This window comes from Argiope bruennichi, chromosome 11 (assembly GCF_947563725.1).
Source record: "Argiope bruennichi chromosome 11, qqArgBrue1.1, whole genome shotgun sequence".
Classification (NCBI taxonomy): Eukaryota; Metazoa; Arthropoda; class Arachnida; order Araneae; family Araneidae; genus Argiope; species Argiope bruennichi.
Window position 1 is genome coordinate 28,112,595 of NC_079161.1, and position 15,252 is coordinate 28,127,846.

Sequence of the window (15,252 nt, forward strand, 5' to 3'; positions counted from 1 at the left end):
TCACATAGGTCAGCTAATGAATATAAAAACATGAAAAAATCTGTAAACCAATAATTAAAAAATAAACCGATACTTGATATGAATGCGAGTTTGCATTCGGCCTGCTATAAGACGACCAATAAAACAACGCATTCGCAGAAAGGCACTGATTTATGATTGCCACAATTTCATAAGAGAGATTCAGGAATTCAATGCTTGGCTATAAATTTTTGTTTTGGTGTCCCTGAATTTTTCTTTTTTTATTGCGTATCATATAAATATGTCGGGATTTATCAATGATAAGTAATCATTTTTTTCATGCCACCCACCCCCGCCAAATTCTATAAACGGATACGCAGTAAGAAAAAAATACAATACAGCGACATGTTGTAGTCCTGTCTGGACAAGTACATTCTTTCATTCTGTTTTTTTTTTTTTTTCTTTTTTCTTTTTCCTAATGTATATAAGCGCTTCTAATTTTTTTCGCCACTATAATTCATTGATATCTTTTTTAGAAGAGGAGTTTTTGTCGCCTCAAGCAAAGTAAAGTTAGAAAAAAAAAAAAAAAATTCTTTTGGAAAAAAAATTGTCGAGATCTCTGATAAATGAAATGTTATTGACTAAAAGAAGATTTACGTAATAAACGAATACGTGATCATTACAATAATAAATGAATACATGATCATTTACAAAACATTAAAAAAGTCACATTTTTGATTGTTTAAATTACCACTGCAATAAATTAACCTGTCTTTATTCGTATGTATAAAGACCGTTGCACACTACATTGCAGCGTAAGTGTTGAAGTGCTTGCGGAACTGAGTATAGACCGCAGATAGCGGCAATTCTATTTGACCGATTTCGTTCGCGAAATTGGCAAGAGTTGCAAGAGCAGAATGCTCCGCCACTAATTGTTTCATTCGATTATAACAAGAAAACATAAAAAAAAAAAGTACAATCAGTTAGCATGCCTTCAATCTTTCGCTTTTAATGTTTATAACATTCTTGAAGAGGGTGTTATGATCTACTTTGTAAATAAACTTTGTAGATTGACAAAGAACATTTTTTATTTTTAATGCGCTACAGTATTCAAAATTCAGCCAATCCTATCTTAGCCATATTCTACTTCCAATTTTATATAACGTAATTTCCATATAAATTTCAGGACATATGTACAAACTTCAAGAGTGTCAACAATAAGCACTGGTGTGACCTTTTGTCCTTTTTGTAATGTAAATGTCTCTAATAATATAATTTTAAGTTCTTAAAGAGAAGTGCTTTTTTTAAAATATAAATGTCGTAAAGAATAAAGTAATATAGCCTACTTGGAAAATTGCTCAATAGATGTCAGCACGGGATTAGTTACAATTAATGAATAAAAGAGAATACATTTTCTTCAAGGACGAAATTTGGAGGCATTGAATAAATTGGCAGAAAAAATCCAGAAAAGTAATAAAATTCAAACATTTAAACGAAATTTTTTATTTATAAAGCATCTTTTAAGATAATAGTCATAGTTTCTAACAAATACAGAAATTCTAAATAAACGAATGGATGGGAAAGGACAAAGATTTTTCTCCATATCAGGTTTGAGCGCTATCTGTCAATTGGAAGAATATGGATTTTATTTCTGTTTCTGTAAAAAAAAATTATTTTGTTTGTATTTCTGTTATGTGTTAAGGAATATGTTTGAAATGATACATGGATACTTCGCCTTTCATTTTCTGTATTTTTTTTAAATGGCATTTTAATCGTTTTGTTTCTTGCTCTTCCAAATATTATTATTATGGTGGCAGGGAAATACATATTAGTGTGGCTATCATGCATGAAATGTTTTTTAGTTATTAGATCTTCATATCGTTCCAAAAGTTAATATATCTGTTATTGAGTTTCATTATCACAAAAATATAGGAAGTATTTTTACATTTTAATAGATTTAAATTTCAAAAATTGTAGTGTATTTCAGATAATTTTACAAATATAATTTCTGTAATGCATTATGTATGTAACACGAATTTTATATACAGTGTCTCCAATAATGGAAAGTACACCTTACTTTTACTTGATAAATCCAACTTTCATTATACATAACACATTAACGAAAAGTGCAAACATGTTTTTATTTTTACACATAATAAATTATTTAATTTAAAGTAAAAACAAAGAACAATCAACAAAAATTTTCTAAATTGAAAAATTTTAGAAGTAGTCTAAATAAACATATGCAGATTTTTATCTCAAAAATTGAGAATACACCAATGAAATTTTTGTAATATCTTGCATAGAAAGAAAGTGTAAATATTTAGTTGCATGTCTTTTGGCTTTTATAATGGCCTTTATACGTCGTGATACCGATTAGACCAATTTTTGGTGATATTTGAAGCTATTTTACCCCATTCTTCTTGCAACACTTGTTTTAAATGGGTTTTATTTCTAATTTTGTGTTTTGGACCACTGAGTGTGGCCCACTGATATTTAATGGCATTGATATCGGGTACTGTGGTGATTTGTGTAACGGCTGTTTACAATGAAAAAGACACTACATTTTAACGTTATGTGCAGTATGTTTGAAGTCGTTGTCCTGCAGAAAAATGCAATTTCAATCTAAACCCAAATTTTTTGCACTTTCATTTAGATTTCTGCGAAAATACGATTTCTCAAATCATAGGCAGGAGTGTAAGTATTGAAACCGCGCGGAAGTAATTAGATTAGCTGGATATAAAAGTAGAATTTTTCGAGAGAAACCGTTCATCGGCTTGCAAATTCAGAAAAAGTATTTGAAGTTTGCAAAAACTCATCAACTGAAGATCAATAACTTTTGGAAGAAAGTTATATTTAGTGATGAAAGAAAATTCAACATTTTTGGCAGTGACAGCCGTCGCACCATATGGAGAAAGACTAATATTACTTTCGATCCAAACAATTCACGTTCTACAGTTAAACTTGTTAGTGTCTCCATCATGATTTGGGGTTATATGACTTCATCCGGGGTAGGAAATTAAGTTTTTATAGATTGTTTTATGAGCCATATGGTTTACTTAGCTATATTTCACAACAATCTAAAGGAAGGTGCTAAAAATATGGGTTTAGATGGACATTTCATTTTCCAGAAGTACAACGCACCAAACAGAATGCAAGTAATGTCATAATGTGGTGTCTTATTCATTGTAAACAGCAGTCACACACACCACCACAGTACCATGACATCAATGCTATTGAATATCTGTGGGCCACACTCGAAACAGTGGTCCCAAAACAGAAAATTGGAAACAAAACAAGTGTTGTAAGAAGAATTGTAAAACAAGTGTTACAAGAAGAATGGAGTAAAATATCGTCATGTCGTCGTGGTACCGATTATACCACCAAAAATTGGTCTAATCCGTACCACGACGTTTGAAGGCCATTATAAAAGCCAGAATACATGCAACTAAATACTTACATTTTCTTTCTATGCGAAATATTACAAAAATTTCATTGGTGTATTCTCAATTTTTTGAGATAAAAATCTGCATATGTTTATTTAAAATGCTTCTAAAACTTTTCAATTTAGACATTTTTCGTTTATTGTTCTTCATTTTTACTTTAAATTAAACCATTTGTTATGTGTAAAAACAAAAACATATTTGTCCTCCTCGTTTATGTGTTATTTATATTGAAAGTCAGATTTATCAAGGAAAAGTAAGGTGTACTCTCAATTGTTTGAGCCACTGTACATATAATATAAAATGGCAGAAATATGGTAGTAAAGCATGGATTTGTGTAATGATTGGAATAAACATTATTGAATTCAACATAAATGGCAATCCTATTGCAATTAGAAGATATTTCTCGTACCCAATTAATAAGATCTAATTTAAGGGTTGCCCTTAATCGTGTTTAAAAAAAAATGAAATCTTATTTTATGAAAATGAAAATCCAGATAAAAAGACAGTTGTGACGAATTCTGATGAGCGAGGATAGAACCTGGGACCTAGTGGTTCGCAGCCTAGTAACATGACCATGATACAAAAGCTCGGGTAGCGTAGCTATTAACTAGCTTATAGGCTTTCACCACACAGTTATTAAAAAATGAATATGGAAAATATGGGAATATCATTGTTTTTCACATGCTATCTTTTTAATAGCATGGACTGTGGAATATGTAATACAGAAATATCGCTAGTATATTCGGCCTTAAACTGTCGAAAGTAGAGTTTAAAGAAGGAATATTCCTTTGATCAGCAATGAATTTTAACGTTCAAAAATATATCAAATGAATATGGCATTAAAAATAAATATTGACATTTTTATATGCTACATTAATTTTCGTTATGTTTATCCTATGAATACTTGTGTAATCCGTCAGAAAATACGTGTGTGGAATCACTTTATATTACCTTTATCAAGAAAAATATGTCATTCAATTTGAAGGTATACGCTGTTTAAAAATATATAATTTATTTATATGTTTTTAAGATATCAATATATTCTGGGTGAAAGATATTTGTTATTTATTATGGGAATATGGGTTTCGGAATAGTTTCAATACTTTTTAGACCGACGGTACAAAAAATTCCCTTGTAAATTACAATTTTATGTACAATTTTTTCTTGTAAACAACACATGCCTTTTGATTCATCTTTCCATTTTAAAACTGGGCTAGGCTTTGGTATGCAGTCATTTTGCGCCTTGCGAGATTGGCAATTTTTCGGTGGCGCTTTTAGTACCGTTACCCTATTGCTGCCATTCTCGCCACATTTGACCATTTCGATAAAATTTGGCGATAAATTATTTTTTTGGCGAAAATGACTGTATATCAAAGCTGTTCTTAAAGCTGGATAATATGGATAGACTACAGACATTGTTCCTTTGAAACCGAGTCATCATTTCTGTAATCCACACATGGATCGAAATTCAGAGCTGAGCCTTTTCGGACCAAATATCAGGAACGTTTGTTCTTTCACTTCTTCTCTTGTGTCTCAAATTTAAATGTCTTTCTCTGTCCGCCGGCAGGCGAGATTCATTCTGTCTCTGTAATTCAATTGCAGTGCGATTTAAAGAGAGGTGGTTACTTCGCTCAGCAGAAAACTCTCCTTTGAAGAAAGTGTGGACATTCATTCTCTGATATTCACTAACCTAACGTTTCTTTCCTCTACATTTTCATTATCGCGCAACAGACGAAGCGTTTTGGCAGTTAATGTGCTCCGGCCAAGGTTGAATTTCCTTCTTTTGGGGATAATGAGATTTGAAAATCTGGTAAAAATCAGACGTAAACAAAGAAATGTATCGCATATGAATACCACAGCTCTTGCTATTTGCACATGCGAAGTTTGAGATTTCCGCTCACGCGCGGATAAGTGCAAAGCACAGATACTGCTGCTTTACGCATGCGCGAATCATAGTAGGAGAATAATTAAAATAGCAATTGTAACTCCTTTTTTGTATTTTGATATGACTTCAATATACTACAACCTTCCCCAATAAATGCCCTACAAAAGGGTACAAATATCTCCAAAATTAGTTAAGTATTTCTCGAGTTTTTCTGGTTTTAATATACAAACGCTTTCAGGAGACTTCATTTTATACTATGTATAGATAATTTCGAGTATATTTTTATAGCACTTTGGCTAGGGCTTCTTAAGCATGGAGACCTATTGAAAGCAATCGGTCCAATCGGCTAAAGGTCGGCTTTGCAGCTGTGGCAGATTTTGATGTTTACGATCCTATTCAATCGTCTCTTGGCAATATTCAATCTATGGCCTCTGTTTTAATTTCTGAGGACAATTAATTGAGTATCTAAATTCTGAGGACAACTTAGCTTCGTATTTCAGCACATTTTTAATTTAACATCATGCTAATTTTTTTTTGTCTTTTTTTATTTTATTCCATTTTGTGAAATGCATATCTTTTCATATATTTATTGATTGTATAGTAGGGATGACGAATATTTTCAGAGCGGTTATTACGTAACCAATATCATAAAGTCACAAATATCAGTGATCAATACTTTTCAAAGAGGGGTGTGATTCAAATCCTTGATACGATCTTACTGGCGATATTTCGATTACAGGCCTTGGATCACGATCGAAAGTAACAATCGATACGATCTGTCCAAAAGAAGCTCTCGTACAAAACAGAAAAGGAGAAACCTGTGAATAGGATCTCTCGTAATTTGCGGATACAAGTAAACGATGTAATTTCATCCCCCAGACCAATCCTGAGCGGTTGTGCGCAAGGGAGTTTACTTACTCCAACTCTTTTTGACATTTATGTTAACGATCTACCTAGAGCTAGTAATTGTCATTTAACAAGCTTTGCAGACGATACCGCCATTTTCACACAGCATAGGTATCCACACACAATCATTGCAAACATACAACAATACCTGACCGTTTTACAGTGCTGGCTCATCGGCTGGAAAATAAAAGTCAACCCAAATAAATGCGCATGCCTCCTATTTTCTAAAAAAATGATAATGCCTGATCTAGCCCCAATCCAAATTTTCGGCCAACTCGTCCCCTTTGTAAAAGAATATAAATACCTAGAGTTAGTTTTAGACGCAAAATTAAGCTTTAATAGTCATATTAAAGCAGTCCTCTTCAAAAACTACTAGAATGAGTAGTAAACTCAACAGCTTAATTTCTCCATGGAGCAAGCTATCAATTAGGCTCAAGCTTCTGCTCTACAAAGCTATTTTAAGACCAGTTCTGATGTACGGCTCTCAAATTTGGGAGGCCACATCCGCCGGAAACATTTAGAAGTTGCAAGTTTTTCAAAACAGATAACTGAGGAAAATTGTTGACGCACCCTGGTATGTCAGAGGAAAAATAATTCATAACGACCTCAAAGTTGAACCTGTTTCGGAATTTATTATAAGAACGTCAATTAAGTTATTCGAAAAATTACCTCAGATTCGCAACGAGCTACTAAAAATACCTATCTACGATCCAACGTTACCCATCTCTAGGAAAACACCTAGGGCTGCAATTGATAATGTTTACATTAATTTCCCAGCTGTAAAAAAGCTGAGAATTTCTTAACTCTGTTGCCAATCTGGTGGCTTAAAATTCTCAAAATTATTACTGTTTGGGAACTTAGATAGCTACGATACACGCGAGAAAAATTTTTCTGGAAATTTTTTAAACAGTCCAATTAAATCCAGCCCCCATAGAAAAGGCACGTGCAACGTAAATCCTTTATACCCCATAAATAATCTTTATATTATTTTTAATAAATCAATTATATCATAAATAATATTAATAATAATTAAATTCCAATTTTCATGACGTTAGAGCTTTATTGCGCTCGTCTAAACTACTTTCAATTAATTTTAACTTTTCCCTAAACTAACAAATTAAAGTATTTATTCCAAATTATGATGTGGAGGTGCTCGTGACCACATTGTCTCCTCGCGGAACTCCGGAACATCACGACGTTGCCGTTGTGAATGGGTTGAAAAGTGAACGGACCGGTTATTCTTGGAATTAGCGTATAATTGAATTGCATATCAATGAAATTTATCGGAGCGGTGACTTCACTGGAAAGTGTGAAGTCGCCGCTCCACTTCATGAGTGACCTTGACTTTCTGATATTCGCATTTGATGATGCACTATTCCATACATACCATTTTTAATAGTTTGCGACTTGATTTTGCATATATTCCGTTTACTGCTGGCGCCAACTGTTGGTAAAATATGGAACTAAAGTAAACAATTTAAAGAAATGACATATTTAATTCAAATATTTCAGAAAATGGTTTACTCCAATAAAGAAATTAAATAAATAGTTTTATCAAATTTAATCAAATTCAAATTAATATCAAATTTAAGAAGTAAGCTCAAATAGATAAATTAATTTATTCATACGTTACTTCAATTAGTAAATTAAGTATTAATTACAATTAATAAATTTTATATTTAATACAAAGTAATTTTTAATTAATATGATTGAAATAACAGATATTTGGAACAAATATTTAAAAATAACAATAGCAAAATTATTTGTTATTCAAAAAATCGTGGATTATGCATCTCTATTTGCATAGTATCCATATTCGTACATTTGACGAATATAATCATACATATAATCATTTGAGAAAACACTCATTGTTTTCTAAACACTGAATTAAATAAAGATAATGGATAAGATGATACTGGCAATTTGTCTAGCAAAATGTGTCATGCTCGCACTTTCTTATATAATTTATAGATTTTTTTTAAAAATAAATTTGTTTATTTTGCATTTTGGCGAATAACATTTATAGGGAATGACCGGCAGCAATAATCACGATTATTGAATTGTAGATATTTCATGGAATAAAAGAATTGAGTTAGGATGTGAAATAAAAATAACGTAAAAAGGTAAAAGTATCAAAACTACTCCAAGTTCGTCATCGCCTTTCAAGCTAAGTTCTTTTCAGACCCACCTGCTCTCCTCGTCTTATGGAGGCTGGCATTCAACTCCTAACTCTGGTCGAGTCCGTTAGTGGCGCTGGTGAGCAAGAACTCTCCATTCAAGACGTCAAGCTGGCATCAGACATTTTTTAATCGACCACTTGCAGTTCCTTTCAGCCTGAAGCATTGGTATTTATTAGGTTGCCCAAATGAAAAATGGACAATTGCAATTGCATTAGAATAATTACAGCTATAGCAACATCACCGAACAGGGATATATAGGGTGGTAAGAGAAGTGCAGTGCATGCGGCGTTCTACAGTGGAAGCTGTTAATGGTAGAGAAAATTGATCGGAAGTAAAGTCGCGCCTACGTGGATTCGTCCAGATAACAAACACAGAACAACGTGCGGTATAATACGGTTTTTGATTCTTCGATTTCCGTGGGTCACTCTTGATTAATTTCCTGCCCCAAGATAACACTGTCATTTCAACACAAGACTGCAGTACACTGACGAAACTACCGAAAGTAATCAAAAACAAACGGCCAGGTCTTCTCATACAACATTTGATCCTTTCCCATTTCAATGCCCGTCCACACATCTCCCGTGAAACCCAGACGACCTTAAAAATTCCTTTGGAAAGTGTTGGAACATCCGTTAAAAATTTTTTGGAAATCTTGTTAAAGAATTTTTAAAATTATCTCAAATAATTTGTTTGGTGAAGTATGACAAAATGTAGATTTTTCACTAGAAAACCAAAGAAAAACAAATTCGCCCAGATGCCTTAAAATGAAAATCCGCCACTGTCCACAGTCTTCTACTAATTAACCCAAATAGATTCGTCTTGATTATAAACAATTTTGACATCATTTCCACCATCTTATAAGAATCAAATTATACTAAACAGTTCTCTTAATATAGGTGAATTCCCATTTAAATTTTTATAATCGTTTGAACGGAAAAATTATGATCTAATTGTTAAGATATTAACTGATATGATAATTAATTAATGGGGATTAACTAATCATCATATAACTACTCTCTTACTAATGATATAATTAGAACTGAAACTTGAAAATTAATAGATTTTCAGATTAAATTTTTTTTTAATTGCCTTACAATATTCTTGGGTAACACGACGCTGTAAATCTGCTATGATAATTCGCGGTAAGAAGCCAATCGGTAAGATGTATCTGCTGACAATTTTTGAGCCGCATCTAGTATTAGAAGTAGTCCTAGCTTGTCAATAGCTGAATATTAATGCGTTTCATACCACCTAGTGTGGTTTAAACAATTGTTGTGAAGGTTTTTAGCTTTTCTTCAGGAAAGAAGGTTTGAACATCTGATAGATACATCCCGTAAAAGATTTTCGCGTTTTTTTTTTTTTTTTTTAACATATCGCGCTTTAATGAAATGCAATAAAAACATTACATAGCGCCACTTTTTTTGACAGCAAATTGTTATATATGTATATTCATATTTTTAATTAGGTTTGCTTGAAAAAGAGGCAGGTTTTACATCATTATTCCATACCTCTGCTTCCAACACAATATATTGTACAAACATTCCTTATGAAGCACGTACTGTGGAGTGTTGTTGAAATTTAATTTACTGTGAATATATTTGAATATTTTTTCTGCGGGGAAAATGCAAGTTAAATTTTGAAGATAAAATCGCCCCTTTTAAGTGACTTTTTTTCTGAATAAATTCCAATTGAAAATTATCAGTAAGTGACGAGCGAGAAATATGCCAGTATTTGATGTAAACTTGTTAGATGTTTACAGAGATTTAAAAAAGCAGCCAAGGTTTTCCATCTGATGAAGAGATAATGATTTAAGTCTTACGTAAATTAAAACAAAAAAATCACTAATAAGGGCTTGCCAAAAATATAAGATTAAACGAAGATTATTATTTCTGTTGCGGTAGCATTTAATTTATTGATATTACTGTATTAGAAAGCTAACTTTAAAGTACATATTTTAGATTGCCATTTAAATGGTAGTTTAAACATCAGTATCAATGCAATTTGCTTCATCTTGAGAGCTTTTCGAAAACCCGAATGAAAAGTGTCGACTATGGTATACCAAAATGTACGTCAAATTTTCCAAATTATATTATAAATGCTAAGTACTTGTATAGGGAAGCTACATCTGCTCTCTAATTGTTTCAAACATATTGAATAATGACAGTACATTGTACGAAATTTATTTTACCATTATGGTTTTTAATTGTTACATCTGAATTTCAAAAATTGTATGTAGTTTTTCTCATACAATATTTTGATGTAACAGTGATGATGTACAAATTATGAATACGTACCAATATTAATAGAAAAGTTCGAGTTTTATTATAGTAAAAACTTTGCAGCTGTAACTTCCCGTAATTCGATTGGTTTGAAGGAGAAGTGCATAAAGTAGCGAAAGATAGTTGCATGATCCATATTGAACGTCCCCTATTAATAAGTCAAACGCGTCAGTTAACACATGCCACACTATTATTTTAGATACATTTAGTTTTGAACTCTTGCGATGGTTTGATATTTCATGACTTCATGAACATGTTTCACGAATTTTTCAATCACTTTGGTTTTGGTGAATGTGGGTGCTGGGCTGGTTTTCTTACATGAGCATCCCGCGTCCTGACATTCCTTCATCTTTCGTTCGACATTATAACGGTTCGCTGGTGTTTTATGAAATGCAATGTGAAAATTTCTTTAAGCGACGAAAAACGAAGATGTTTTGGCATATTCCAAACAAAGAATATTTTTCCAGCATGGGTGATGCTTATTTGATAACACTTACATTAACGGCCTTTAGCGGAAGGCCATAGTCGGACCTTACGTTTGATGAAATTTTCTTTAAATGATGGCCTTTTCTTTGTTTAATAGGAAGATAAGTGAAAGGGAAGATGGGGAGGAAGGTCAACGATTGACCTCTTTGTGGAAAAGAGCCAAATGCCTCGAAGAGGATATCAGTTTGATGAATAGATCAGCGTTATGGACGGACTATGCTAAAAGCAGCATTCGACCATGACAAATCCTGTCGACACTGCTACGTGCAGTGGTAGCAGGGTGGTCGGCAGTACGCAAGAAGTCAGACCTCACGTATAGGAAACAACATCAATTCTCTTCTACGGTCACCATTAAGGATGGTGGTCCATATATTCAATTCAACAATGGATAAAAAAAATTAGGACGTCATCTTGATGAAAGCACGATCACTACACATTATTTCTAAATTTCCAGAATTTAATTATTAATTATTCGATTAATTTAATTTTAAAATCTGATGACTGAAAAATAACGAAGTATCATTCAAAACACAAAGTAAATTCAAATCAGTCAAGTCTTTACAGACATGAAAGATATCAAGTTAAATAAAAGTGCTTCAAAAAGAATTAAAAGTCTTTCTCTCTGATATTTTCGTAACATTTGAGCCTAAGTAATATGAAGAAAAGAAGTTAAGACGTTATTTTTACTGAAGGAGTTTCGCAATTATTATTCTGTTTACGGCAAAGAGCAGTTCGACTAATGGATGCACTTGCTTAGACTTTCTCATTTTCCTTGGATATATTGAACATAATATAGTCCGAATTAATGCTGATAAGCATAGTCAAGAGTTCATTAATTAGAATTGTTCTAACTAATGTTTTATCGGAAATTGTTCCAGTGTAATTAGTATCTCCGAAACTTCCTGGACATAATGAACACCTTAAGTACAGAAATTTACAGAATCCCACACATGAACATATTGTGATACATAATATAGTGGAAAAAACACAATATGTATTTTGAAAGTTTTTTCGACCGATTGAAATAAAGATTGTGCACAGGCTACAATTGTAAATACAAGACTACTTAACAAATTTCATTTATCAAAGATGCTGCATTTTGAATTATCGCATTTATGTGCATGCAAAATTACAAACTAACAAACGGACAACACTTGGATAGATTTAATTCAAAGTTTGAAAAAAAAAATCAAGATTTTAGGGGCCGAAATTGTATATAAAATTTCATTTCTGAACTTCCAGATTTAAAATTATCGAAACCCCTAATACTCGAAGAGCCAGAGACTCCGTGAAAATATTTTGCCTGAACTTGGATAGAAATCGGGAATTTTGTATAAAGTCTTTGAGCTACACAAATGAAATTTGGTGTAAAATATTTCAGTTATCATTGCTTTCATAGACAGAATTTGAAAACCTCATGTAGGTCCAAAACAGAAATTGGTCAGAATTTCGCATTCGGATTCCTTATCGATTGCAATACTTCGAATTGTAATCGACAAGTAAAAATAACCTTTTGCATATTTCGCAAATGAAAAAAAGTAAAAATTTTGATTTTTACTAAATAGACAACTAATTAATGCCATTGTTTTTCAGGAACCACTAACTTTAAAGATTACACCAGCTACAATAAATCCAAAACGAGGAATATGGACAAAAGCTGAGCCTTTGTGATGTTTGTCATCGAATTTCGAAGCTGTACGAAACTGTATAAATTTCTTAACGTGAAATAAGTTAAGATAAAATTGTGATTTGTTTGTTATTAAAAAGTTAAAATGAATAACTTTTTGTTTTGTTTTCCACCTTGAAAGAAATGTGGATTTCTATAACTACATCTATGTTCCGCCATTTTATCAATAATCTCGATTTATTGATTGTCAACAAAAAAGTTTATTCGTTTTTTATATCTTTTTAACAAAATTCTAATAAATATTTAATGTTCTTCTTTATAAAATTTGATATTACACACATACATATACATGACAGAATTGTACTCGTAATTTTGATGTCAGTTCTCAACACTTCAATAAATTGGAAAATGATAAATTTCTTTTCCCTGAATTTTCAATCTGATACAAGAATAAACAAAGCATGAAATAAATATGGAAACATTCAATTCCTGTAAAAAGAATGAAGTTGATTGGATAACCAAAGAGCTTTCTGTCATCTCATAATTCCTCCGTAATCCTAAAAATATATATAAAATATTATCTTTTTAGTATTTAAGTTGCTTTCTTTAGCTGAATTTTCAGAAATAAAATTTTATAAGCGACACATTATCTTGCTTATTTCTACGAAATCATATTCATATGCATAAAACCCAGCTGCTGAAATCTACCCCAAAATATTCTGGCACATTCTCTAATAATGACGTAATCTCAGTGAACGTCCTTGCTTGTTATTGGCGTACAATAGTTACGAATATTAACATTTGGCGTGAATTTATCATTTTTACTAAATCTATCGTGATCCTTGGCGAGAGTTTTGGCAATTACACACTGGCATACCATTAATATCCAAAAATCGAATTTGAGTTTCAAAGGCGTTCTTCCCAACCGATTGAAACAAAAATGTGGCATAAAACTACACTTAATCACAAAATCCTGTATCAAATTTAATATATTTAAGTCATAGCGTTTTTGAGTTACCCTGGTTATTCTGAAAGTACTGTTGCGAATTGGATTGAGTGAGGATAGAACCTGGGCCCTTGTGGTTCGCAGCCCAATAACATGACTACGATACAAAAGCAATCGCTCGGGTAGCGTAGCTGTTAACTGGCTTATAAGCTTTCACCACAGACTCTCACTCTAGTGAGTCGGAAATGAGACGAACGATATGCTGTTGAGTGGTGATGTATTAGCTGTTGATTCTAATGTGCTTGTACCCATTTGAGTAGCGCCACGCGTTATGGCGAGCGCGTGTGGGTGAGTGGTTGCTGGTGCTGCGACAAGCGAATCTGACGGCTTTGTGTTGCTATGGGTAGATGGCGCCACAATAGCTGTACGGAGGATAAAGGTTCATCGTCCGAGGTCACCAATATGGCGGTTTGAGATGCGCGAGGATGGAACCTGGGACCTAGTGGTTCGCAGTCAGTAACATGTCCACGATACAAAGACAATTGCTCAGGTAGCGTAGCTGTCAATTGGCTTATAAGCTATTCACCACAGTAAAGACGATCAACCCCGTATTGGATTTCGATCAAAATTTAAAAGATGTCTACACTATAGATGTTAAATTTGTGCAACGAATTTTATCCGTCTAGTAATCTTCGTTTTGTATCTACCTGTGCTAACTTGTATTCAAACAGCTGGATTTCCCCTGAGCCGATTTCATTCAAAATTTGCAAATTTAGCGTAAATATCATATACCAATTTCCAACCATTTAGTTCAAAGCATTTTTGAACTACCTTTGTACCGAACGACAGACGGATATTTCCTAAAAATTCGTTTTCCAAACTCAGGGAGGTCTGAATCGTAGAGATTCGTCAAAATCGCGACTTCAAAAAAAAAAAATTTTTTTTTTGAACCTAATTATACTTTCTCTATACTACGTATAAGACCTCGGTGGCCTGGTAGTAAAGTCTCGGTTTGTGAGCCGTAGGGTTTCAGGTTCGACACCCGATTCCACCGAAGAACTGTCGTGTAAGGGGGTCTGCTGCACGTTAAATCCGTCGTGCCAAACGTCCTCCCGCTGGTGTGGAGAGGGGGGTGCCAGCTCAGGTGTCGTCCTCGTCATCTGACCGCGATTCAAAATTACGAGGTCCGTCCCAAAATAGCCCTAGTGTGGCTTTACAACGGGACGTTAATATAACTAAACTATACTATACTATACTACGTATACGAGAAAGTAATTATTGGGGCGGCAGACAATACGACATACGTGAGCAAAAGTTTGGTACAAATTCGCGGGCCAAATTAAATTCGTTTGATTTTTTAAAAATAGTATTCCCATCTTGATGTATTAAAAATAGTAATTATTAATAGAATTAAAAATAGTAATCCCATGTTGACGCACAGGTGGAAAGAGACTTCGCCTGAAAGAATTTCAAAAATCTCATTGAAGTCTAGAACATTAGTGATAGTTGAAATATCAATATTGTAAAAGCACAATATTG

At 33.0% G+C, this 15,252-nt stretch overlaps 1 protein-coding gene across 1 annotated transcript in view; it reads left to right on the forward strand.

Moving 5' to 3' along the window:
* The window catches only part of LOC129957154 (cytochrome P450 3A24-like), a 57,969-nt gene extending 44,979 nt beyond the window's left edge, over window positions 1-12,990 (forward strand). The window contains exon 14 of the mRNA XM_056069327.1: window positions 12,734-12,990. Coding sequence (XP_055925302.1) covers window positions 12,734-12,811 — 78 coding nt within the window. The 3' untranslated portion in view covers window positions 12,812-12,990. The remainder of the gene's footprint in view (window positions 1-12,733) is intronic.
* The last annotated feature ends 2,262 nt before the right edge of the window (window positions 12,991-15,252 follow it).